The 23,728-nt window shown below is 42.1% G+C and overlaps 1 protein-coding gene across 2 annotated transcripts in view; it reads left to right on the plus strand.

The window, feature by feature from the left end:
• Positions 1-20,824, plus strand: part of LOC139415381 (utrophin-like) — a 180,354-nt gene extending 159,530 nt beyond the window's left edge. The window contains exons 20-25 of one of the 2 annotated variants that reach the window (XM_071163488.1): positions 10,099-10,260; positions 10,867-11,113; positions 15,531-15,606; positions 15,690-15,776; positions 17,559-17,584; positions 19,512-20,824. In XM_071163488.1, coding sequence (XP_071019589.1) covers positions 10,099-10,260; positions 10,867-11,113; positions 15,531-15,606; positions 15,690-15,776; positions 17,559-17,584; positions 19,512-19,520 — 607 coding nt within the window. In that variant the 3' untranslated portion in view covers positions 19,521-20,824. The remainder of the gene's footprint in view (positions 1-10,098; positions 10,261-10,866; positions 11,114-15,530; positions 15,607-15,689; positions 15,777-17,558; positions 17,585-19,511) is intronic. The other variant, XM_071163489.1, reaches the window with a different exon arrangement.
• The last annotated feature ends 2,904 nt before the right edge of the window (positions 20,825-23,728 follow it).

Genomic DNA, 23,728 nt, shown 5'->3' on the forward strand with positions numbered 1-23,728 from the left:
ACTGCACATGGGGATAAAGATCGTACTTTTTGGAGAAATGTCTTCTGGACTGATGGAACAAAAAAAGAACTGATTGGCCATAATGACCATCGTTAGAGGAAGAAGGGGGAGGCTTGCTTGCCGAAGAACACTATTCCAACCGTGAAGCACGGAGGTGGCAGCATCATGTTGTGGGGGTGCTTTTGTTGCAGGAGGGACTGGTGCACTTCACAAAATAGATGGCACCATGAGGTAGGAAAATGATGTGGATATATTGAAGCAGTTAGGAAGTTAAAGCTTGGTTGCAAATGGGTCTTCCAAATGAACAATGACCTCAAGCATACGTCCAAAGTTGTGACATAATGGCTTAAGGACAACAAAGTCAAGGTATTGGATTGGCCATCACAAAGCCTTGACCTCAATCACAGAGAACATTTGTGGCCAGAACTGAAAAAGCGTGTGCGAGCAAGGAGGCCTACAAACCTGACTCAGTTACACCAGCTCTGTCAGGAGGAATGGGCCAAAATTTACCCAACCTATTGTGGGAAGCTTGTGGAAGGCTACCTGAAATGCTTGACCCAAGTTAAACAATCTATAGGCAATGCTACCAAATACTAACTGAGTGTATGAAAACTTTTAACTCACTGGGAATGTGATGAAAGAAATAAAAGCTGAAATAAATCATTCTCTCTACTATTATTCCTATTTCACATTCTTAAAATAAAGTGGTGATCCTACCTGACCTAAGACAGGGAATTTTTACTAGGATGGAATGTCAGGAATTGTGAAAAACTGAGTTTAAATGTATTTGGCTAAGGTGGTGCAGTGCATGTAAACCTCCGACTTCAACTGTATATTATGGCTAGATGTGTTGCTTGTAAACATGTCCTGGAGAGATTTAGCTCCATTCTCCACCTAGCTCTTATGTCATTGTCTATGGCTCAGTGATTTCAGGCATGGCACTCATTCTATAACTGAAAGAAGATTGATAGATGACTGTCTTTGGGGTGAGAGTTGAGTATGTCAGGCGTGTGTGTGTGCGTTCATGGGTGCATGGGTGCGTACGCTCACATGTGAAGCTCTACTATGCAGTGGAGTGAGCACTAATGGAAGCATCAATCACACCGTACAGAAAGGAGAAGAATAGAATTTCATACCTTCATAGCTTCATAGTACATTTATACCATCATAGCTCATTCCACAACATCACAACACAACAACACAGCCCTTAGCCTTGAGGCAGACAGTCATTGATTGCACTGACTGACAAGTTCGACTCACTTCATCTAGTTCTGAATATCATGGAGAACCTGAATACATGTATGGCTACGGTATTCAGTAACATTTCTTGGCTCTTGTTTAACTTTATTTATTAGTACATTTTTGGGGGGCCCAACCACCACCTCTACTCTTCAGAGGACAAAAACAATCGTTAGTTTTTTCATTTTTTCAAACATGTACATTTTACACACATTTGACATATATTTTGTTTAAAAAAAAATACATCAATAATTAAAACAGTAGTTACTTAACAAGATTAAAGTCATTTGAAAGTTTGAAAAACATATCTAGACAGTACATTATACATCATGTTTTCAGTCATAACTAATATATAGCACATGAGCTTTAAGACCCACTCCTCATCTACTCTCAGTCCATCTACACCTATTTCCGTAAATCTCATGACTTCCATGTGCCATATAATAACTCTGCTGTTATGTTGCACATACATTCTGAACCTGTCTAATCACATCGTATCTGCAGATTTTAAGTTAAAGATAAGTATTTTTTACTGAAAGTATTACTATATTGTTGGCTGATTGACTGTGGTCTTCCAAATCTCCCAACCGTGCTATTTGTAGGATTCATTTTAGATTAATTCCTGAATCTGAGACCAAAAATAAGTGATGTAATGATTGTCTCTTCATAGCAAAATCTGCAGAAATTAGATGGTTGTATAACCAATATACAGCTGAAGTCGGAAGTTTACATACACTTAGGTTGGAGTCATTAGAACTTGTTTTTAAACCACTCCACAAATTTCTTGTCAACAAACCATAATTTTGGCAAGTCAGTTAGGATCTACTTTGTGCATGACACAAGTAATTTTTCCAACAATTATTTACAGACATATTATTTCACTTATAATTCACTGTATCGCAATTCCAGTGGGTCAGAAGTTTACAAACTATAAGTTGACTGTGCCTTTAAACAGCTTGGAAAATTCCAGAAAAGTATGTCATGGCTTACAAGCTTTTGATAGGCGAGTTGACATGACTTGAGTCAATTGGAGGTGCACCTATGGGTGTATTTCAAGGCCTACCTTCAAACCTCAGTGCCTCTTTGCTTGACATCATGGGAAAATCCAAATAAATCAGCCAATACCTCAGAAAAAACATTGTAGACCTCCACAAGTCTGGTTCCTCCTTTGGACCATTTCCAAATGCCAGAAGGTACCACGTACATCTGTACAGACTATAGTACGCAAGTACAAACACCATGGGACCACTCAGCCGTCGTATCGCTATACAGTGGCTTCAAAGACGTGGCTTCATGTTTCCTGCCACAATTGCAGCAGGTCACTTTTCCACAACTTGTACACCTAGTCTTTTTACTCCTGCAAACACTTGAAACGTATGCAAATGCTTTACAGTGATTACACTGGTCTTGGAACAAATGCTCTGACTCTAGTTTATATATCCCAACTGCACTTAAGTAGGGAGAGATTCCATATCAAGAAACAAAAGAACAGATAGACTCTTCACTTTTTCTACATTCAACACACGATTCATCCAGCGAGCATAAATCACTCGAGGAATATTTTTAATCTCTGCAGCATCGACTTGGCCATAATGACCATTGTTATGTTTGGAGGAAATAGGGGGAGGCTTGCAAGCTGAAGATCACCATCCCAACAGTGAAGCACTGGGGTGGCAGCATCATGTTGTGGGGGTGCTTTGCTGCAGGAGGGACTTGTGCACTTCACAAAATAGATGGCATCATGAGGTAGGAATATTATGTGGATACTGAAGGAACATCAAGACATCAGTCAGGAAGTTAAAGCTTGGTTGAAAATGGGTCTTTCAAATGGACGATGACCCCAAGCATACTTCCAAAGTTTTGGTAAAATGGCTTAAGGACAACAAAGTCAAGGTATTGGAGCCGCAGTGTCAGATTTCAAAAAGGCATTACGGTGAAAGCAGACCATGTGATTAACTGAGGACAGCACCCCGCATACAAACACATGAAAATCATATTTCAACCAGCCAGGTACGACACAAAAGTCAGAAATAACGATATAATTCATGCCTTACCTTTGAAGATCTTCTTCTGTTGCCAGTCAAATGCCCCAGAAACATCACAAATGGTCCTTTTGTTTGATCAATTCCTTCTTTATATTCCCAAAATGTCCATTTATTTTGCGCGTTTGATTCAGAAAATACAAAGGTTCCAACTCACCCAACATGACTACAAAAGTTCCTAATCCAACCTTAGGTATCCTAAAATGTAAATAATCTATCAAATTTAAAACGGGATATACTGTGTTCAATACCGGACGAAAACAAAGTGAAACGCGTTCCAGGTCGCTTGCACCAAAAGACTTGAGTCCATCTGAGTGACACATGGAAAGAACAGGGCAGTCTAAAGACTGTTGACATCTAGTGGAATCAAGAGGAACTGCAAGCAGATTCCTATTAAAAAGGGCTTACCATAGAAAACTAATGGAAAACAGATTTACGTACAAAGAAAATCCCTGGATGGATTGTGCTTAGGGTTTCGCCTGCCAAATCAGTTATGTTATACTCACAGACATTATTGTAACAGTTTTCGAAACTTCAAAGTGTGTTCTATCCAAATCTAATAATAATATGCATATCCTTGCTTCTGGGCCTGAGTAGCAGGCTGTTTACTTTGGGCATGCTTTTCATCTGGATGTGAAAATACTGCCCCCTAGCCCAAAGAGGTTTTAACAAGAAGTTAAGCTTTATTTTGATGTATTTCACTTGTGATTTAGTGAAAGTGTTGGGGAATAATCAGAATTGGTTGGTAACATAAGTACGATTTTTTATATTCATCATATGTTTGTAAGTTACTTCTCATCAGAATGTTATTTTTGTATAATACTGTGGCGGGGTTGCAGTATCTGTTCTATGTCAAGACTAAGTTGTTTGGGCCGGAGAGAGGGGAGAGGTCAAGCGTTTATCTCTTGGCTCCACAATGTCTGTGTGCCAGTCAGTGTGTCTCTGTGATCTTGGCAAGATAGGATGGATTTGATATATGCCTGGTGATATGGAGGATTGGTTTATGGATCTGAGTTTGAGAAAGGAGACAAAGCTGAACGATTTATTATGTCTATGCTGTCTGACTATGTGTGTTTTTTGCTATTTAAGGATCTCAGCTGCAATGTGTAAGGGACTCTCAGAGAATTCATTGATAGACACTGAATTGATCTGAGAGTCACAGGGTTGTGATAGAGCTCATATAATTAAATATGGACTTTGTGATAACTAACTCTGACTGGTGTGTGGTTTGCTCTCATGATTTGGTAGTATTTGGTAAATACAACAAAAGTTAAATATTTATAATTCTGTAGTTTGAATTTTGCGCTCTGCAATTTCAACGGATGTTGACCAGGTGGGACGCTACCGTCCCACCTGCCCATAAGAAGTTAAACAATTTATATGCAATGCTACCAAATACTAATTGAGTGTTTGTAAGCTTCTGACCCACTGGGAATGTGATGAAGGAAATAAACACTGAAATAAATCATTCTCTCTACTATTATTCTGACATTTCACATTCTTAAAATAAAGTGGTGATCCTCACTGACCTAAGACAGGGAATTTTTACTAGGATTAAATGTCAGGAATTGTGAAAAACAAAGTTAAATGTATTTGGCTAAGGTGCATGTAAACTTCCAACTTCAACTTTACATAACATTCTGTTTGGCAAGAATTTGCATAATTTAAATTGAAAAACTCTTTAAGTTTTATTATTTTTTCACCTTTATTTAACCAGGTAGGCCATTTGAGAACAAGTTCTCATTTACAACTGCTACCTGGCCAAGATAAAGCAAAGCAGTGCGACAAAAACAACACAGAGTTACACATGGGATAAACAAAAGTAAAGTCCATAACAATAGAAAAATCTATATACAATCTGAACAAATGGAGTATGGAGGTAAGGCAATAAATAGGCCATAGTAAGCTGCTCAGAAAGCTGATGCTTAACGTTAGTGAGTGAGATATGTCTCCAACTTCAGCGATTTTTGCAATTTGTTCCAGTCATTGGCAGCGGACAACTGGAAGTTGAGGCGGCCAAAGGAGGTGTTGGCTCTGGGGAAGACCAGTGAGTTATACCTGCTGGAGCGTGTGCTACGGGTGGGTGTTATTATGGTGACCAGTGAGCTGAGATAAGGTGGGGCTTTACATAGCAAAGACTGACCTGGAGCCATGGGTCTTACAGATGACCTGGAGCCATAGAACCCTTATAAACATGGGTCTGGCGACAAATATGTAGCGAGGGCCAGCCGACGAGAGCATACAGGTCGCGGTGGTGGGTGGTATATGGGGCTTTGGTGACAAAATGGATGGCACTGCGATAGACTGCATCCAGTTTGCTGAGTTGAGTGTTGGAGGCTATTTTGTAGGGTCCATTTAACAGACCCTCCGATTTGACACACAGAACTCTGAGAAGTAGTTGGTGAACCAGGCGAGGCATTCATTTGAGAAACCAAGGCTGTTGATTCTGCTGATAAGAATACAGATGATTGACAGATTCGAAAGCCCTGGCCAGGTCGATGAAAACAGCTGCACTGTCTTTTATCGATGATATGATATGATAACGTTTAGTACCTTGAGTGTGGCTGAGGTGCACCCGTGACCAGCTCGGAAATCAAATTGCACAGTGGGATTTGAAATGGTCAGTGATATGTTTGGTAACTTCGCTTTCGAAGACTTTGGAAAGGCAGGGCAGGATGGATATACTGTAGGTCTGTATCAGTATGGGTCTAGAGTGTCACCCCCTTTTGAAGATGACCGTTGCAGCTTTTCAATCTTTAGAAATCTCGGACAATACGAAAGAGAGATTGAACAGACTTGTAATAGGGGTTGCAACAATTGCGGCGGATAATTTTAGAAAGAGAGTCCAGATTGTCTAGCCCAGCTGATTTGTACAGGTCCAGGTTTTGCAGCTCTTTCAGAAGGTCTGCTATCTGGATTTGGCTGAAGGAGAAGCTGCGGAGGCTTGGGCAAGTAGCTGTGGGATTCTGAGCTGTTGGCTGGGGTTGGGGTAGCCAGGAGTAAAGCATGGCCAGCCGTAGAGAAATGCTTGTTGAAATTCTCGATTATTGTGGTTTTATCGGTGGTGACAGTGTTTCCTAGCCTCAGTACAGTGGGCAGCTGGGATGAGGTACTCTTATTCTCCATGGACTTTACGGTGTCCCAGAACTTTTTGTAGTTAGAGCTGCAGGATGCAAATTTCTGTTTGACAAAGCCATTGCTTTCCTAACTGCCTGTGTGTATTGGTTCCTGCCCTCCCTGAAAATGTGCATATTACAGGGACTATTCGATGCTAGTGCAGTACACCACAGGATGTTTTTGTGCTGGTCGAGGGCAGTCAGGTCTGGAGTGAACCAAGGGCTATATCTGTTCTTAGTTCTACGTGTTTTGAAAAGGGCATGCTTTTTAAGATGGTGAGGAAATTACTTTTAAAGAACAACCAGGCATCCTGTACTGTGTAGCCGAGTGTTTTGAAAGGGGCATGCTTTTTAAGATGGTGAGGAAATTACTTTTAAAGAACAACCAGGCATCAGCTGTGTAGCCAAGTGATCATAGGGTCCACTGAGCAGGCCGGGAGCTTCAGGGCTGGCCACTAAGTAGCAGCTAGCTAGCTGCGATGATCTGGAGTAATGGTCTAGAGCTTACGGCAGGAATCTGGTGATGTAGTGGAGAAAAGCAGTCCGGTATGCTCAGGGTTGATATCGCGCTGTGCAGACTGGCAGGTATTATCCAGGCTAAAAGCGGCTCAGCTAAAGCTAAAGGCCTGCTAGCAGTGGCTAACAATGACTAAATAGCTAGTAGCTAATTAGCTGGTTAGCATCTGATGGCTAGCTGCTGATGGAGGTTCTAGCTATAAGGTCTAAAAATAGCAGATCTGTATCACATTGGGTGAGGTGGGTTGCCGGAAGGGATATTTAATTTAGAAATGAAAAAAAAGATTAAAATATTTTGAAATATGTACAAAACAAATGGGGGGGGGGGGAAATCAATTTACATGGGACAATAACAAACACATCTGCACTGTTACGCCATCTTGGATGGAAGATGTTATGTGCCACGGAATCGACACATCAAAAATCTCTTCCCCACTATTTTGCAACCTGCATGGTGCCACGGTCAGCATTTTGGTCCTAAAGTAAAACTGATATATATTTATTTTATTTATGCCAATTTTTTGGGACAATTTTGGTCATTAATAAAGGACAGACAAACAAGTTCCCTACCCACCTTCCAATATTCTATCCTGTCATCAGTGCCATTTAGCCATATTTGGCCATGAATCCATTAGGAGTCTACCTTCTTGTGAACACAATAGAACTGCAATTACCTGTGAAGCAAAGCATTCTTTATCCACAAATTCTTTCATTTACTAAACACTCTGAATATGCATGTAATGTTAATGAGTACCTGACTACTTGGGACTTTATGGAATGCTGTGTCTGGGTTCTGAAATGTGGCTCCTGGGTGCTGTACATTAGGAGTTTGGCGCTGTGTTAGCCAGATGGTGTTTGCTTAGCCTAGCCATGCTAACAACACAGTTAGCGGTACATGCGCCAAGCCATGGCCCTGACCTTGCAATAGACAGACAATAACAGTCATTACAGATGTTTTGTGTTACATTTTTTGTTACAGCCTGATTTTAAAATTGATTAAATTGATTTTTGGGGGGGTCACTGGCCTACACACAATAATACCCCATAATATCGAAGTTGAATTATGTTTTTAGATTATTATTATTACATTTTTTTATAAAAATTATAAGCTGAAATGTCTTTAGTGTTCAACCCCTTTGTTATGGCAAGCCTAAATAAGTTCAGGATTAAAAATGTGCTTAACAAGTCATATAATAAGTTGCATGGACAATAATAGTGTTTAGCAAGGTACTAATATAATACTGCAAGAAATGTGGCAAAGCAATTACATTTTTGTCCTGAATAGAAAGTGTTATGTTTGGGGCAAATCCAATACAACACAACAACACATTAGTGAGGAACAATCTCCATATTTTCAAACCTAGTGGTGTTTGCGTCATGTTATGGATATGATTGTCATCGGCAAGGACTAGGAGTTTTTTTAGGATAAAAATAAATGCTATAGAGCTAAGCACAGGCACAATCCTAGAGGAAAGCCTGGTTATGTGTGCTTTCTATAAGACACTGGGAGATGAAATCACCTTTCAGCAGGACTATAACCTAAAACACAAGGCCAAATCTACACTGAAGTTGCTTACCAAGAAGACCATGAATGTTCCTGAGTGGCAGGTTTACAATTTATACTTGAAAATCTATAGCAAGACCTGAAAATGGTTGTCTAGCAATATTCAATAACCAATTTGATAGAGCTTGAATACTTTTTTAAAGAATAATGGCCAAATATTACATAATCCAGGTTTGGAAGACCCAGCCTCATCCAGAAAGACTCAGGGGTGTGAATGCCTATATAAATGAGATACAGTATTTCTGTATTTCATTTTCAATTCATTTGCAGAAATGTCTAAAAATATGTTTTCAATGTGGGGTATTGTGTGTAGATGGGTGAAAAACAACAATTCAGGCTGTAACACAACACATTTTGGAATAAGTCCATGGGTATGAATACTTTCTGAAAGCACTGTAACTAGCCATCCAAGCCATAGAATGAGAATTGGATTGGCAATAGAAATTGTGAAAGGATGGATTGAATGTGTCCTGGGAGAGCCAACATGGCGTCTAGTTTCAATTAAAACCACTGCTTTCAAGTTGGCCAAATGGAAACAGTCTCTCTGGCTGTCAGTGTGGCTTTGGCGATGGATGGCACTTCCTGTGGTAATGGACAGGTGGCTGAATCATCCTACCCCTCCATGCATGTGTGATGGTTTGTTGTGGTTTAATCCCTGGGTGTGTGTGTGTGTGTGGCAGGGGGTGGGGGGGGGGTTGAGTGAAGGTGACAGCTGTGGCTTAGGAAGACCTGCTACCGCATCTCAGATCATTCAAATATGACACAGGAAAACGTGGACCCATCCTTCCTTCTCTTTACATTTTTACATATTAGTAAGTGAGCAGACGCTCTTATCCAGAGCGATTTATAGTTAGTGCGTTCATTTTAAGATAGCTAGGTGGGGACAACCACATATCACATACAAACTACATTTTAAGGTAAAGTAGCTGAGAGGGGCTGAGTTGGAGTTCGGTTTGAGCATAGTCTGAAGGTAGGGAGGGGTAGTTCCTCATGCTGTTGTGTAGGAAAGCACTCTTTCTCCCTGTCTGTCTCCTTTCTCCGACTCCCCTTCGCTCTCCCTCCTTTCTATCGCTCTCATGCGTTTATCTGATGGTGGAGATTGTCAGATCTGTGTTGCAGAGAGGATCTAGCTCCCAGCCATACAGTACAGTCCTACAGCAGCTAGCCAAAGCTAAAGTCAAAACCACTGAGCCCATGTTGTGGAACTACCAAAGACTATTTAGATAAACTCTTTGAACGTAAACTTAGTTCGAGGTGGAGCACACTGTCACACAATCCATCTAATATAATGAAACTCTTGTAGAATGACAATAAGCACTGTATTTATTTATTACGTTTATTTGAGCAGCGACAATGTACATCAAAACATAAGTCTCAGATGTGAGAAGTGATGTGTTGTACCAGATTTAGCTAACAGCTCATTTACATGTGCAGTTCCCGTGCAGGTGAATATATAAACATGAAAACATTATATCCAACAGACAGTATACATACATACATAAGACATATTAAAAACGGAGGTCAGGACATACAGACACATTTCAAATCAAAAGTCAAGACATAACCCGTAAAAGTCATGCAGTTAATTAATATTGATTAGTTTCTCTTCTCTCTCCCATAGGGATGATGAGCATGCTATGATCCTGCAGTATTGCCAGAACCTAGGGGGGGAGGTGTCTCCCAGCAGCCAGCCCCAGAGCCCTGCCCAGATCCTACAGGCCGTGGAGAGAGAGGAGCGGGGAGAGCTGGAGCGAATCATCCAGCGTCTGGAGGACGAGCAGTGGTAAGGGATAGGTTGTCTTACCAAAAGTGATGCCCAGTGTCTTCTTCTCATAGTTCCTCATCTCTTCTCGCTCTCTCTTTACCCTAGACCAACTTTCGCACACACACATACACACTGTCACCTCAGGGTGTCTCAGTCAGCTCTCTCTCTCCCCCTCTTTGAATAGTAAATTGGGGTAGTGTAAGGTTAGCGATGACTGCATTCTATTATATTTGGAGCTGCTGTGTCTTTCTCTCTGTCTGAGGCAGTGGCTGTGTCTGTGATTTAGCTCTGCTCACAGTCTGCTCTATGAGCCAGGCTATAAACGCCAGCTAAATTAATAATACAGTCAGTCTGGAGCCTACGGCTCTATACACACAGATAAAAACAGGGCCAGGACCACTTTGTACAGTGGCTTTAGATAAGATTTCACTGAGACAGAGAATGGGTAGAGGGAGATTCTAGTAGTACTATTGGGCTCATCATACAGTATGTTTCGGCACGATTGTGTAGTGACTGTGTGTATGTATGTGTGTGCTTGTGTGTCTGCATGTGTGTGTGCGTCTGCATGTGCAGTGTGTCGGACTCCTGCATCTTCCTAAGCCTATCTCTGTGTGTCTCCCCAAGGACCCTGCAGAGGGAGTATGAGCAGCTGAAGGAGCAGCATGGGGTTCAGCGGGGGCCTGGTTCTGTGGGGCTCTGGGACCCTGAGGGGTCATCTCACCCCAGGGGTCCTGATGAGGCTGACCTGCTGGCTGAGGCCAAACTGCTCCGGCAGCACAAGGGCCGTCTGGAGGCCCGCATGCACATACTGGAGGAGCACAACAAACAGCTGGAGTCCCAGCTCCACCGGCTCAGACAGCTACTGCACCAGGTGGGGAACACATAGAGGGACACATACAGTATACGCACACACGGACACACACCAACTCAGACAGCTTGTTAGTGCAATATGTGTGTTGATAACACACACAGAGAGACAAACATGCATGTTCCAGCTGTGGCATTACTTCTATTGCACTGATCATGCAACAACAACATCCTAGAAAGTGTCCTTGTTTGTTTTATAACTCATTCCTATAAAGTTAGAACCTGATCACATTGCAACCAGCCTCCTAATCCCTCCCTTTCCAGTAACCTATCCTTCTTTCCTCTGTGAATGCCTCGCCTGATGCTCAGTAAATTAGGATGATTTGTTTTTAGGTGTGTGGAAATAAAATCTCTCCAATCAAACAGAGTCAATCAGAGCAGATAACGGCAGGCAGGTAGGTTTTGACCCAGGGCCCTGGAGCTGAAAGCTGAGAGGCAAAGTATTAAGTAACCTCAGCCTGGGGGAGAAAAAGTGACTCGGCTGATTTTTAGGGGATTAGGGGCTCATTTAAACCTTGCAAGACACACACTCACAAACACACACTCACACTCATGCACACACACACACCACAGCCCGGTATCTTACACAAACATGAACATCCAAGCATAGACACATCCACGCATACACAGAGTCCTCAGATATCCAGATCCTGACTCAGCCACAATGAACATTATTACTAATTTTTTTAACTGTACTACGTTGTTTGAAAGAGATTATAAATCATTCAAAAGATATACTAAGTCGTTCAAATGAGATTTATTTAAAAAATGTGCCTTCTGTAGTTCTCTGACATTCACAGAATATGTCACGGCTTCCGCCGAAGTTGATTCCTCTCCTTGTTCGGGCGCCGTTCGGCGGTCTGCATCTTCTGGTTTTCTAGCCGTCATTGATCCATTTTTCATTTTCCATTTGGTCTGTCTCGTCTTCCCACACACCTGGTTTCAATTCCATCATTACATGTTGTGTATTTAACCCTCTGTTTCCCCCCCCCCCCCCCCCCCCTGTTCGGAATTGTTTATTGTAAGTGCTTGTGCACGTTATATCTGGTGTGCGACGGGTTTTGTACCCATTGTATTGATTGTTCTGTTCACGGTGATTTTTATTATTAAACTGCACCGTTGTAACACAGTTTTTGCTCTCCTGCGCCTGACTTCTCTGCCAACAGTACGCACCCCTTACAGAATAAATGTTTATTCATCTTTTCAGCTCATCATTGTCAGTTTATGGCTAACCAAATGTGTCTGGATCTCTGAAGTGAGGCGTAAGATAGATGTTCCTAATTGACAGGAAACATTTGAAAATGTATTCATTTTTTGGTTGCAGAAATGCCTTCTTGAACCTTAATGACAAACTCATAGGTGATCTGTAAATATGAATAAGTATTCCACAGGCTACTGTCTAACAGAATGACTTTGATAGGGGTGGGGGCCAAAGAAGATCTGAATTCCTCATGAGGGGCCGCAGTGGCTCACAGGGTCTGCGTACCCACATCCATACCCGCACATGCAGTCAGAGCTGGCCCTAACCTTTTCGGGGAACCCTCACCTTGCGAGCAAAACTATTTAGCTGCTCCCCTCTTGACAGCTGAGAAATTCTATTCATTTTTCCAAGGGGCTGAGAGAAAATGCAGTTTTACAGCAAATTTGTGAAATGAAATTCTACTAATTTTACCATAGTGTGGAGAGAAATACTTTTACATGTGAAATAAGTTTTAAATGTGATGTCTGAGTGAGAGTGACAAAAACAAATGATGGCCCAACAGTCGGAAATTTGACCATGATTACTACAAGTTAGATAGCTAGCTAGCTATAGCTAGCTAAAATGTTATGGGTGACATGAGTTAATTGAGTGACAGTCAGTGACTGACATAACGGGATAAACTGCTGATGCACAACCACATTTTGAAAATGCAAATTGAGTATTCATTATACTATTTTCAACTCTCAACAGTTGTGACACCGACGGAGTTCCGCATTTTTTATTATTATATTTGTGTGTGTGGGGGGAGGGGGGGGGGGGGGGGTTGACCATGCGGGCTGCCAGTTGCCCATCCCTGGTCTACGCTATGATTTGTTGGCTTTTACCAATGTATCTTTAGTATTAAAATGTTACTGATACATTGATCTGACTGCTATACTGTATTTCATATACAACACTATCTCATGTGGCATACTGTAATGAATCACTTATAGTAGATAGTAACAAAATAGGTTGATTTGATAAAATTGGTCAGGCAATGTCTGGCTGTGAAGCTGAATCATAAGAGTATAATTACAACAGACCCATTACATCCTCTGCCTCCTTGAATCCCATGTAGACTCCTGTCGGTGATGGATATTTGCGCCGAATCGCACAAACTACACATGAAGGCAAGACTCTTCTTTTCCCTCGTCCCAGTCTCTCTCCCTTCAGTGCCCACTCCAACACCAGTCGATATGCAACCAGCCTGTATTGACTACAAACAAATATAAGTTATTTGTGATCTAATAATCTAATCTAGTAATCTAATAACAAGAAACAATTTGATTTGAGTGCAATTATAAAGCACAAGTTATCAATAGATTGTCTTCTTTATATTTTGTTACTTTGTGCTGGGACAAGCAAGAATAATGTCACTTACTTGATAGATAGGTGTCCATTCAGTCCAGCAGGTATGAGCTGCTTCTTCCAGTTTTATTTTCAACTCCAGGATTGATGAGCACAGAAAAGTCTTTGAGGTTTTTACACAATCTCTGGGTGTGCTGCTATCTTTGCTGTAGATATCAAGCCCCCCAATCTATGGCATAACAAGTCCCACTCGGTGCAGCACAAACACTCATCGTTGGTTGCCATGGGTTGACAAGCCCCGAAGTTGCACCACCACTCCCCCTCAGACCTGGTATTTGCCACTGCTCCTGGTAGCTCGGCTACAGGCTCCGTTGATTCAGCCTCATTCTGTGTTGCTCAGCGTCAAAAAGATATCTCAAAGTCCGACATGATTTGCCAATACGAAGAAAGCTAGCTACTTTAGCTGCTACAGTACGCAACAGCTGGCTGTCTCCTGGGAGTTTTATTTACAAAACCCCAGCAAGCCTTGCAGGAAGAGAGCGCAGGCAGAACACAAAGTAGTCCGTAAATGAGGAAGTTGATAGAATCTTATTTCTTAAATTATCAGCACAGTTAACTGGTGTTTAAAATATTGATAGCTATGTATAGCTTTGTAAGACCTTAAATGACAAACCACCCAGTTTAGGAGTAGTAAGAAGAGGAGAAGCTGGGCTAATGATATGCTACCTTCAACTTCCTTCAAATTGCACACAGAGACATAAAAATGGATCCATGATTTCGTCTGTAGAAAATTACCCAAAATACCAATGTAGGCCTCTAAATCCGAATCAATTGTAATAAACGCTAAACAAAAAATAAGATATTTTGTACTGCATGTTCAGGTTTTATTAGAGAGCTCTGTGTAGTCAGTGCAATTTTCAGTGAACCCTACAGACATTGTGTGAATGCTCTGGAGAGGTTTCCATCACGTTTAATACCGCTGGGGACTGAATAGGAGTTAGGAGACGAGCCAGAGATTGTACAGACAGGGAGAGAGGAGAAGAGCGAGGGATGGTATAGGCAGGCAGGCTAATTTGATTGTCTCTGGAAAGCTAAGGGGCATATTGGACTAGATAGTAAATGTCAGTGGATATCAGGTGCCCTGTTCTGTGTGCGTGCGTGTTCATACATTCATGCTTTTACTGCATTGATGAACTGTCAAGTTTGCTTGAAGATCCTTAAAAACATGTTGAGTATGCTGTCTTACAGTATTAACTTTGTTTATCCATTTTATTGGTATTATGTCTCTCTCTCCTTTTCATGGTAACTGAAATACCTTAGCCAAGTACACAACATGGATTCACAGAAGTTTCTAAGCCAGTTCCCCATGAAATAATTATACTTTTTCATGACTAAAAGTAATCGAATTAACTAACAAGAATCCAAACCCTTAGATATTTAGCGGAACTCAAAGACATGGAGTGACGGTGTTTGACACAAATTGGGACAGGGTAATAGACACATGTAAATATTACTACACGTGATGACATATTTGATCCCAGCCACATCGTGTCACACTGTGTGGTATTTCCTTGTATGTGACTGATGATTTCTATGCAGAGCAATATTTTGTTTGATGCCTCCACAAGTGAAGTATGCCACTATAAATAATGAAGAGTGAGGACTCCATGTTTTAGTAATGATGCTTGTCCTTGTCTCTCTCCCTCCTTGTTCTTTACTTTTCTTTCTGACTTTGTTCTTGTTTTTCTCTCGATTCTTCTGTTAGCCTCTTCTCGTCTTACTTGATCCTCAATCCCTCCTCTTGTTTTTTTCCCCTCCTCCCTTGCCCTCTTTACTACTCCATCTATCTTTCATCGTTTTTCCTCTCTCTCAGCCGGAGATGGACTCCAGGGTGAATGGAGTGTCGTCCCCCAGCATGCAAGAGCGAAGGGCCCTCACCGAAAACACAGGTCGGTTCGACACACACACACACACACACACACACACACACACACACACACACAGTGTGTTAAACTGTTTGTGTGTGTTTCAGATGAGCTGTTGTACCACTCACACAACAGAAGCTCTGACAAGGCAGACGTCTTGGAACAGATCAACACCACTTATCCTGAGTGCAGTCGTAAATCCTCTAACTCTACCTCCCTCTCATCTTTTCTCTGTTTACCTCCCTCTGCTCTTACCTTTTCCTGGGCAAGAGGAGTTTAGTTAAAAGTAATCTACAGGGTGCTGTGTGGGTATCAATACTGGTTTTACTGCTCACTTGGCAGGCACAACGACTCAAAGATTTCAATAATGATCTCAACAACACGAATAGATAATAAACTCAGCAAAAAACGAAACGTCCCTTTTTAAGGACCCTGTCTTTCAAAGACAATTCATAAAAATCCAAATAACTTCACAGATCTTCATTGTAAAGGGTTTAAACACTTTTTCCCATGCTTGTTCAATGAACCATAAACAATGAATGAACACGCACCTGTGGAACAGTCGTAAAGACACTAACAGCTTACAGACGGTAGGCAATTAAGGTCACAGTTATGAAAACTTAGGACACTAATGAGGCCTTTCTGCTGACTCTAAACAACACCAAAAGAAAGATGCCCAGGGTCCCTGCTCATTTGTGTGAACGTGCCTTGGGCATGCTGCAAGGAGGCATGAGGACTGCAGATGTGGCCAGGGCAATAAATTGCAATTGCAGACAGCGCTACAGGGAGGCAGGACGGGCAGCTGATCGACAGCTGATCGTGCTCGCAGTGGCAGACCACATCACATGTAGCAAGACCTGCACAGGATCGGTACATCCGAACATCACACCTGTGGGACAGGTACAGGATGGCAACAACAACTGCCCGAGTTACACCGGGAACGCACAATCCCTCCATCAGTGTTCAGACTGTCCGCAATAGGCTGAGAGAGGCTGGACTGAGGGCTTGTAGGCCTGTTGTAAGGCAGGTCCTCACCAGACATCACTGGCAACAACGTTGCCTATGGGCACAAACACACCATCGCTGGACCAGACAGGACTGGCAAAGCGTGGGATGACTGGCAAAAAGTGCTCTTCTCAGAAAAGTTGCGTTTTTTTCTCAGGAATGAGCGTTAGACCGAGGCCTGTACTCTGGAGCAGGATTTGGAGGTGGATGGTCCGTCATGGTCTGGGGTGGTGTGTCACAGCATCATCGGACTGAGTTTGTTGTCATTGCAGGCAATCTCAATGCAGTGCGTTACAAGGAAGACATCCTCCTCCCTCATGTGGTACCCTTCTTGCAGGCTCATCCTTACATGACCCTCCAGCATGACAATGCCACCAGCCATACTGCTCGTTCTGTGCGTGATTTCCTGCAAGACAGGAATGTCAGTGTTCTGCCATAGCCAGCAAAGAGCCCGGATCTCAATCCCATTGAGCACGTCTGGGACCTGTTGGATGGGAGGGTGAGGGCTAGGGCCACCCCCCCCCAGAAATGTCCAGGAACTTTCAGGTGCCTTGGTGGAAGAGTGGGGTAACAGCTCACAGCAAGAACTGGCAAATCTGGTGCAGTCCATGAGGAAGAGATGCACTGCAATACTTAATGCAGCTGGTGGCCACACCAGATACTGACTGTTACTTTTGTTTTTGACCCCCCCCCTTTTTTCAGGGACACATTATTCAATTTCTGTTAGTCACATGTCTGTGGAACTTGTTCCGTTCATGTCTCAGTTGTTGAATCTTGCTATGTTCATACAAATATTTAAGTTTGCTGAAAATAAACGCAGTTGACAGTGAGAGGGCGTTTCTTTTTTCGCTGAGTTTACTTAGTTTACGCGCACGTGTGTGTGTGTGTGTGTGTGTAGGAGCAGTGTTGGTGCAGGGAGAGGGTCAATATTGTGTTTTCTTCTCACAAAGTTGTTTCTGCTTTTCTTGTAGCTTCAAGCCTCTCCTCGAGACCACAGGTAATCTATATTTCTCATCACTCTGCATAATATCCGCTGCACTCAGGATCTGATAGGAGGAAATTAGCTGGGGCTCATTTCGTAAAGGGTGAATGTGCAAATGAGAAAAACAGGTATACTGCCGCTAGCTACTTGGCATGCATTCCAACTGTTCAATGAACTGAATGTACAAGAGATTCAGGCACTCTCTGGAGGAGAATGGCAGTTGTGTGCTCATCAAGGGCAGTAGATTAGGACAAAGGGGAGGGAGTAACAAAACACACAGAAAATAAAATAGATCACTGAAATGTACTTGTATATGGAGGCAGAGATGGATTCTGAGGCGCTGTAGACCAGCAGCACAAGTTTACTGCTGTTACTCTAATTACTGTGTCGTCTTCTCTATCTCTCTCTCCCACCCTCTCTCTCTCTCGCCTAATAACATCTCAGCTCATCTCAACTCTTCCCATTGCCTTAGTCAGTTAAACCATTTATTTGTTACGTAGTAGTATTTGGCCGCTCCGTCACAAGAGACAATTTCTTTTCCCTCGCCAGTATTTTCTTTTTCCCTTGATGTCCATTATGTTAGCCAGTGCTATCAGATTTTTTTTCACAGATTTAATTAAACCTGGGTCAGTTTTGGTATTTATGTCCTCTTAATATGCACCAATAGTCAACACACATTTGCCACATCTCTTTTATTCCCTCCTTTCTTATCTATACTGATGGATTCTGACTTCTACACTTGAAAATATGAAATATCCTTATTCATGTCACTGAGGGAGAGAGGGGAATGTAGAACGACAACATTTGAGAGAAATAAGCTTTTTGTGCGTATGGAACATTTCTTGGAGTATTTCAGCTCTTGAAACATGGGACCAACACTTTACATGTTGTGTTCATATTTTTGTTCAGTGTAACTCTATTATAAGTAGTTCTTGTAAATTCCTCTATCCCCAGAGTGTGGTTGAATAGGTTGAAATGTCCATTCAGATACCAGCCTCTTGTTCCGAGGAGACGCCGGTGTTACATTTAAAAGCCTGTCCCAGAATCCTTAGTGCCCATCTGCGTCCCTTATGTCTCCTGTCTCCTCTCTCTAAATGGGTTGTGAAGGGCTTGAGAGACTGCCAGTCGGTTTGCCAACATGCCCTGATTGCATTTTAAGAGCCTCTGATACTTTATCTGCTGATGTGCGTGGTTTATATCAAAACACAGCAAAATATATTTATTTTCTATGCATCCCTGAACTCTCATTCCCTCCCCATATAGAAATAACTGTGGGTAGACACATTTATTTTGTCTTCTTTTGTGTCACGGCTGTCGTAAGAACGGGACCAAGGCGCAGCGGATGTTGAGTTCCACATATTCAATTCAAAGAGAAACTTAAACAAAACAAGATATATAAAACCGAACACCTAAACGTGACTACGTGGTGCACCTGCACAAACCCAAAACAATATCCCACAAACACAGGTGGGAAAATGATCTACTTAAATATGATCCCAATTAGAGACAACGATTACCAGCTGCCTCTAATTGGGAATCATACAAAACACCAACATAGAAAATATAAACTAGAATACCCCCTAGTCACGTTAGTCACGTTAGAATACCCCCTACACATTAAGCAGAGCAAATACACTCTTTCAAAATGTCACGCCCTGACCATAGAGAGCCCTTGTTTCTCTATGGTCAGGGCGTGACATTTTGAAAGAGTGTATTTGCTCTGCTTAATGTGTATTTTACCTCAGTGATTATTGTGACAGAGAAATGTATTTACCCAGAGATAAGGAGGAGACACTTTTTGATCTTGATCATTTTTGACCTGTCTGACAACTTTGTTTAGTATAGCTAATTAGTGTGCATGTGTGTGCTCACCTGTGTGTGTGTGTGTTTGTATGTGGATGGTCTGCTATGTAATGTGTGTGTGTTTTATCTCTGTTTTCAGGTGATGTGAGGACCCTCAGAAAGTTCCTTTCGGAGAGACAGAAACATTCCCAAACACACAGCTTATACGCTCTCCCTTTTCTGGGGGACAGACGGAGAGCTAGAGCCCCTAGCAAGAGACCTCCCTAAAACCCAAAGACATACAGAACTTTACTGCTATTACCACGTCGTCATCGTCTAGTACTATGCAAAATGTACATTTTATGAACTGTAGATTGCACCTGGAGTCGGTTAAACATTTGTCAGTGATTTGTATTAACATGCCGATTGTTATGGAGTTCGGGGGCTTTGTATAAGAGCATATGCTTTTTGGGAATTTTTTTGTTGCTTTTGTTTTGTTCTGCTTAAACTGGGAATCAAACTGTTTACATTGTTGTTATTCCACTGCCTCCCTCTGCTTGTACCCTCTGCCGTCTCCACGATGGACATGTTCACTGTTTTTCTCTCTGATTTGGGAAAGAGAAGGCCCAATTTAAGATTATCGCCTCAAATGATCATTTTAGACAATCGGCTCTGTGTCAGTCCTTGAAGCTTCACGTTTGTTTTTGAAAACATTTTTCCTCTTCAAAGCGTTAATAATGCTTTTCTGCCGGCCGCAATTGCAATGTAAACTTAACCCCTTCTGTGCCTATACAGTTGTCACTCCAAGTGTGGCAGACTGGTTTAACGTTGTAGTAATTAATTTGGATTGTTGTATTAAGGCGAGATAGTGGAAACAATAAATTAATTGAATTTAAAGCTGTTCAGAAATAATCGGGTCTGTAAGTGGCAATTGTAAGAGGTCATTGTGTAGAATAGTTTTATAAATCGATGTAAAAAAAAAGAAGAAAGCCATGATTGCCTTGCTACCTCAGACACAAACACCTTTTCATTTGCGTGGTCTGTAACTTGTTTCATTGCAATTTTACTGTACTCGTGACAAGAAAACGAACCGAAAAACATTCTAAGTGTGTTGCTTATAGATGTGTACTGCTTTGGGGAGATACCTAGTAGACAAAACACATCCTATTACTTTACCACGATGGGTCTGTGGCCTGCTGCCCATCATCAGTATACCGTGTCTGTATGTGTTGATTTTCCCCTGTCAGACCTCTAGCACTGGTCTCTCTCAGAGTTATGCGTCGTGTTTTGTGCTTTGCTATCCTGTAAAACTTGTTGGTTTTAATAACACTACTATAACCTCCTCCAACTATGTCCTTGGACTGATGATAGAGATGAAGATGATGGTATTGCCTGAGGTATGCGGTGTAAATTGACCACACTACATGTAATATGGCTACGTATGTTTTATTCTAAATACATTTTTATAACAGCTGTTCTTTCTGTGGACTCTTGATTCAAGGACGTATTAACAATGTGTGCTTCCCAATAATTATACATTTGGTCTGCTCTACACGCCGGCAACTGTGTTAGTCTTATAATACAAAACAACAAGTGTGAAAAACGGCGAGATCCTTTATGGTGTTGTTTGCAGTACAAATGTCCAACGTATGTTTAAACAGTTAGGCAATCAAGTGACATTGTGAATACTAAATAGTGTCACTAGGATTGTTGTCAGTTTGTCACAGACAACCCAGTAGATATTACTTTCTAATGTCAAGCATTCTATCACCATTCATACATTTTTTAAGCAAGCACATATGTAAAGTTGTTTCCCCTCCCTCCTTGCAAACGTCTCATCAGGAAAATATTACCCAGGATTCAACGCCGTCCCATGGCAGGCATCCATAACGGTTATGATGAAAATGGTCCTCGTTATGAGCAGAAATCTGCCACGTCGCCAGGCGCCCAGCGCGGGCTTCATCATTATTATTTATCAGAGAAATTGATTGCACAGCATGAGGTTCTGTCATTATAGTAATGTTACCAGAGGAAGGCGCTGAGCGGGAACTGAGAGAACAAATGAATGATGGGAAGTAGTTAGCCAACAAACCCAGCTTCCTTCCTTCCACATGCAGTCCTCTGTTACCCCATACTAAAAAACTTATTTCACCAGATTATCACTCACAAGCAGAAGCATTCATCACTTATTCCTGTACACCCTTTTATTTAAAGAGTATATGTCCAATTAATGTTGTTGGAGGTGAGATTCATCTTGGTCATATAAATGGCGCTGAAACTGTTCATGTATGCTCATTGCTTTGCACGCCATTTGTATTATTTTTGATAGAGATTAGTTTATCAATCACTTCCTTCTTCCCTTCAATTCTTCGTCTTTCCTTTCTTCCACCTAATTTCTGTCTCTCCATCTGTCCTCCTTTCCTTCCTTCCCTCCTTTCCAAGGTTATCATGACACATCCTAAATGCTGTCATGTAAAAGCAACGTGGTGGAAACCTAACCCTTCACTTCATTTCTCACACCAGCATAGTGCTCAGCCAGAGAAAAGGAGTACTCAGACTTTAACGGTACTCAGACCAATCCCTTGATATTTTTCTTCATGATGATCTTGATCAAATCTATTTGTAGAGCGGCCAGCATGTACCCCAGAGTCACTAATTAGTTTAAGTAGTGCAGCTAGAATATCTGCATGCTGGCAAGTGTGAGCTTAATTTCATCTCCAGTGGCACTCGACTGGTCAGCCTTCGTCCCACAGTTCAACATGTGTATATTTAACCTTTATTTTCCCTGGTAAGTTGACTGAGAACACATTATTTGCAGCAACGGCCTGGGGAATAGTTACCGGGTAGAGGTGGGGGAATGAATGAGCCGATTGGAAGCTGGGTATGATTAGGTGGAACAGCAGCCTCCATATAGTAGTGTGTATTAAGTAGAGCAAGGAGTAAGTCTTTCAACTGCTTAGGCACTGTTCAAATATAGATATTTCATCCTCCAATGTCCCAGGGTGTGTCAATTAGTCAAACACACCCAGTTTGTACCCTAGTGATGTTCACACTTGTAAAGGTAAATACATTATTAATAAGTTATGAACTTGTGTACCCAGAGGAGGCTCCTCACTGTGTTCAGTACCACTGACCATTAATTAAAAGCCAAGGCCGAGGCATAGCCGGAACAACTTGTTTAGTGTCCATGGCTCCCCTGAAAGGATGCAGTTTGAGAAGTTCAATAACGGAATTGCTCATGCTTAGTTTCCAATCGTTGAAATGTCGCAGAAAAAGTCTTGCCATCCATTCTGATGCTAAAGTGACAAGACGTTCCATCTCAGCCTTGGAAACATGCTTTGACCTTTCTGCTAAAGGTAAGCTAATCTTGGCTAGCTAGCTGACATCCATGGATGAATACGTCATGCTCACATTCTACAACAGTGTAGCATAGCGGTAAACCTGGACCAGTCATAATCTGCTAACCGGTAGTTCCAGAGGATTGTAGTGCTGCTTGTATATGACTCTGTCATGGTGTAGCGTGAACCCAGCTTGGCAGTTAGATCAAACATCCTCCTACATCATCATCTCAGTCCCTCAATAAGGGCATTCAAACAATGACGGTCCAATTTAATTCATTTGTTATTCTTTTCCTGGTGTGTCACAATCTGTTTGTACTAAATGTCTTTGTTACTAAGTAAAACAAAAAAACAACAACCTCTCTCTGCTTTTCCCTCAACTTCCTCAGCTGTCTCCCTACGGTCTTGCTGTGAAGTGGCCAGTCGTCATGGCGGTTCCAGCGAAGGGGACAGGAAGGGAGGGGGAAATGTTTTTTTTGTTTTTTGCCCTACGTGGTACAGCTCGCACGCTGGCCTCCTCTCTGACTGTCTCCTTTGAGCTGGCAGCCGTGTGTGTGTGTGTGTGTGTGTGTGTGTGTGTGTGTGTGTGTGTGTGTGTGGGGTGTGGTGTGGTGTGTAGTGGCGGCGACAGTGGTTTTGGCCTCCTGGCACGGAGGAGGGACAGATGCAGTGAGAGAGGGAGGGAAAAAGAGGTTGGTGTGGGCTGGAAACCTGCAGGATGGAGTGAGGGGGAAGGATAGAGAGAGGGAGGGAGGGAGAGATACATAAGGAAAGAGGGAGTGAAGGAGAAAGATGGTGTTGGGGTGACAGAGACAGGATACGGTGAGACAGAGTTGTGAAGACAGGGAAACTTTAAAGTAAAGTCCCTGAGTCACCTTAAATGAATAAGTAGCTTAATATGCAGTTACTCTGCAAAGTGCTGGTACATAAATCGTCTGACTGTATAGAGCAGCGGTGGCATTAGCTGCATCTTTGCCTCGCTCTGTGCGGTCTCTTACTTTACTGTCTTGTGAAGTTCTGTTAATGGGTGAACACTGCC

Source organism: Oncorhynchus clarkii, chromosome 8 (genome assembly GCF_045791955.1).
Source record: "Oncorhynchus clarkii lewisi isolate Uvic-CL-2024 chromosome 8, UVic_Ocla_1.0, whole genome shotgun sequence".
Taxonomy (NCBI): domain Eukaryota; kingdom Metazoa; phylum Chordata; class Actinopteri; order Salmoniformes; family Salmonidae; genus Oncorhynchus; species Oncorhynchus clarkii.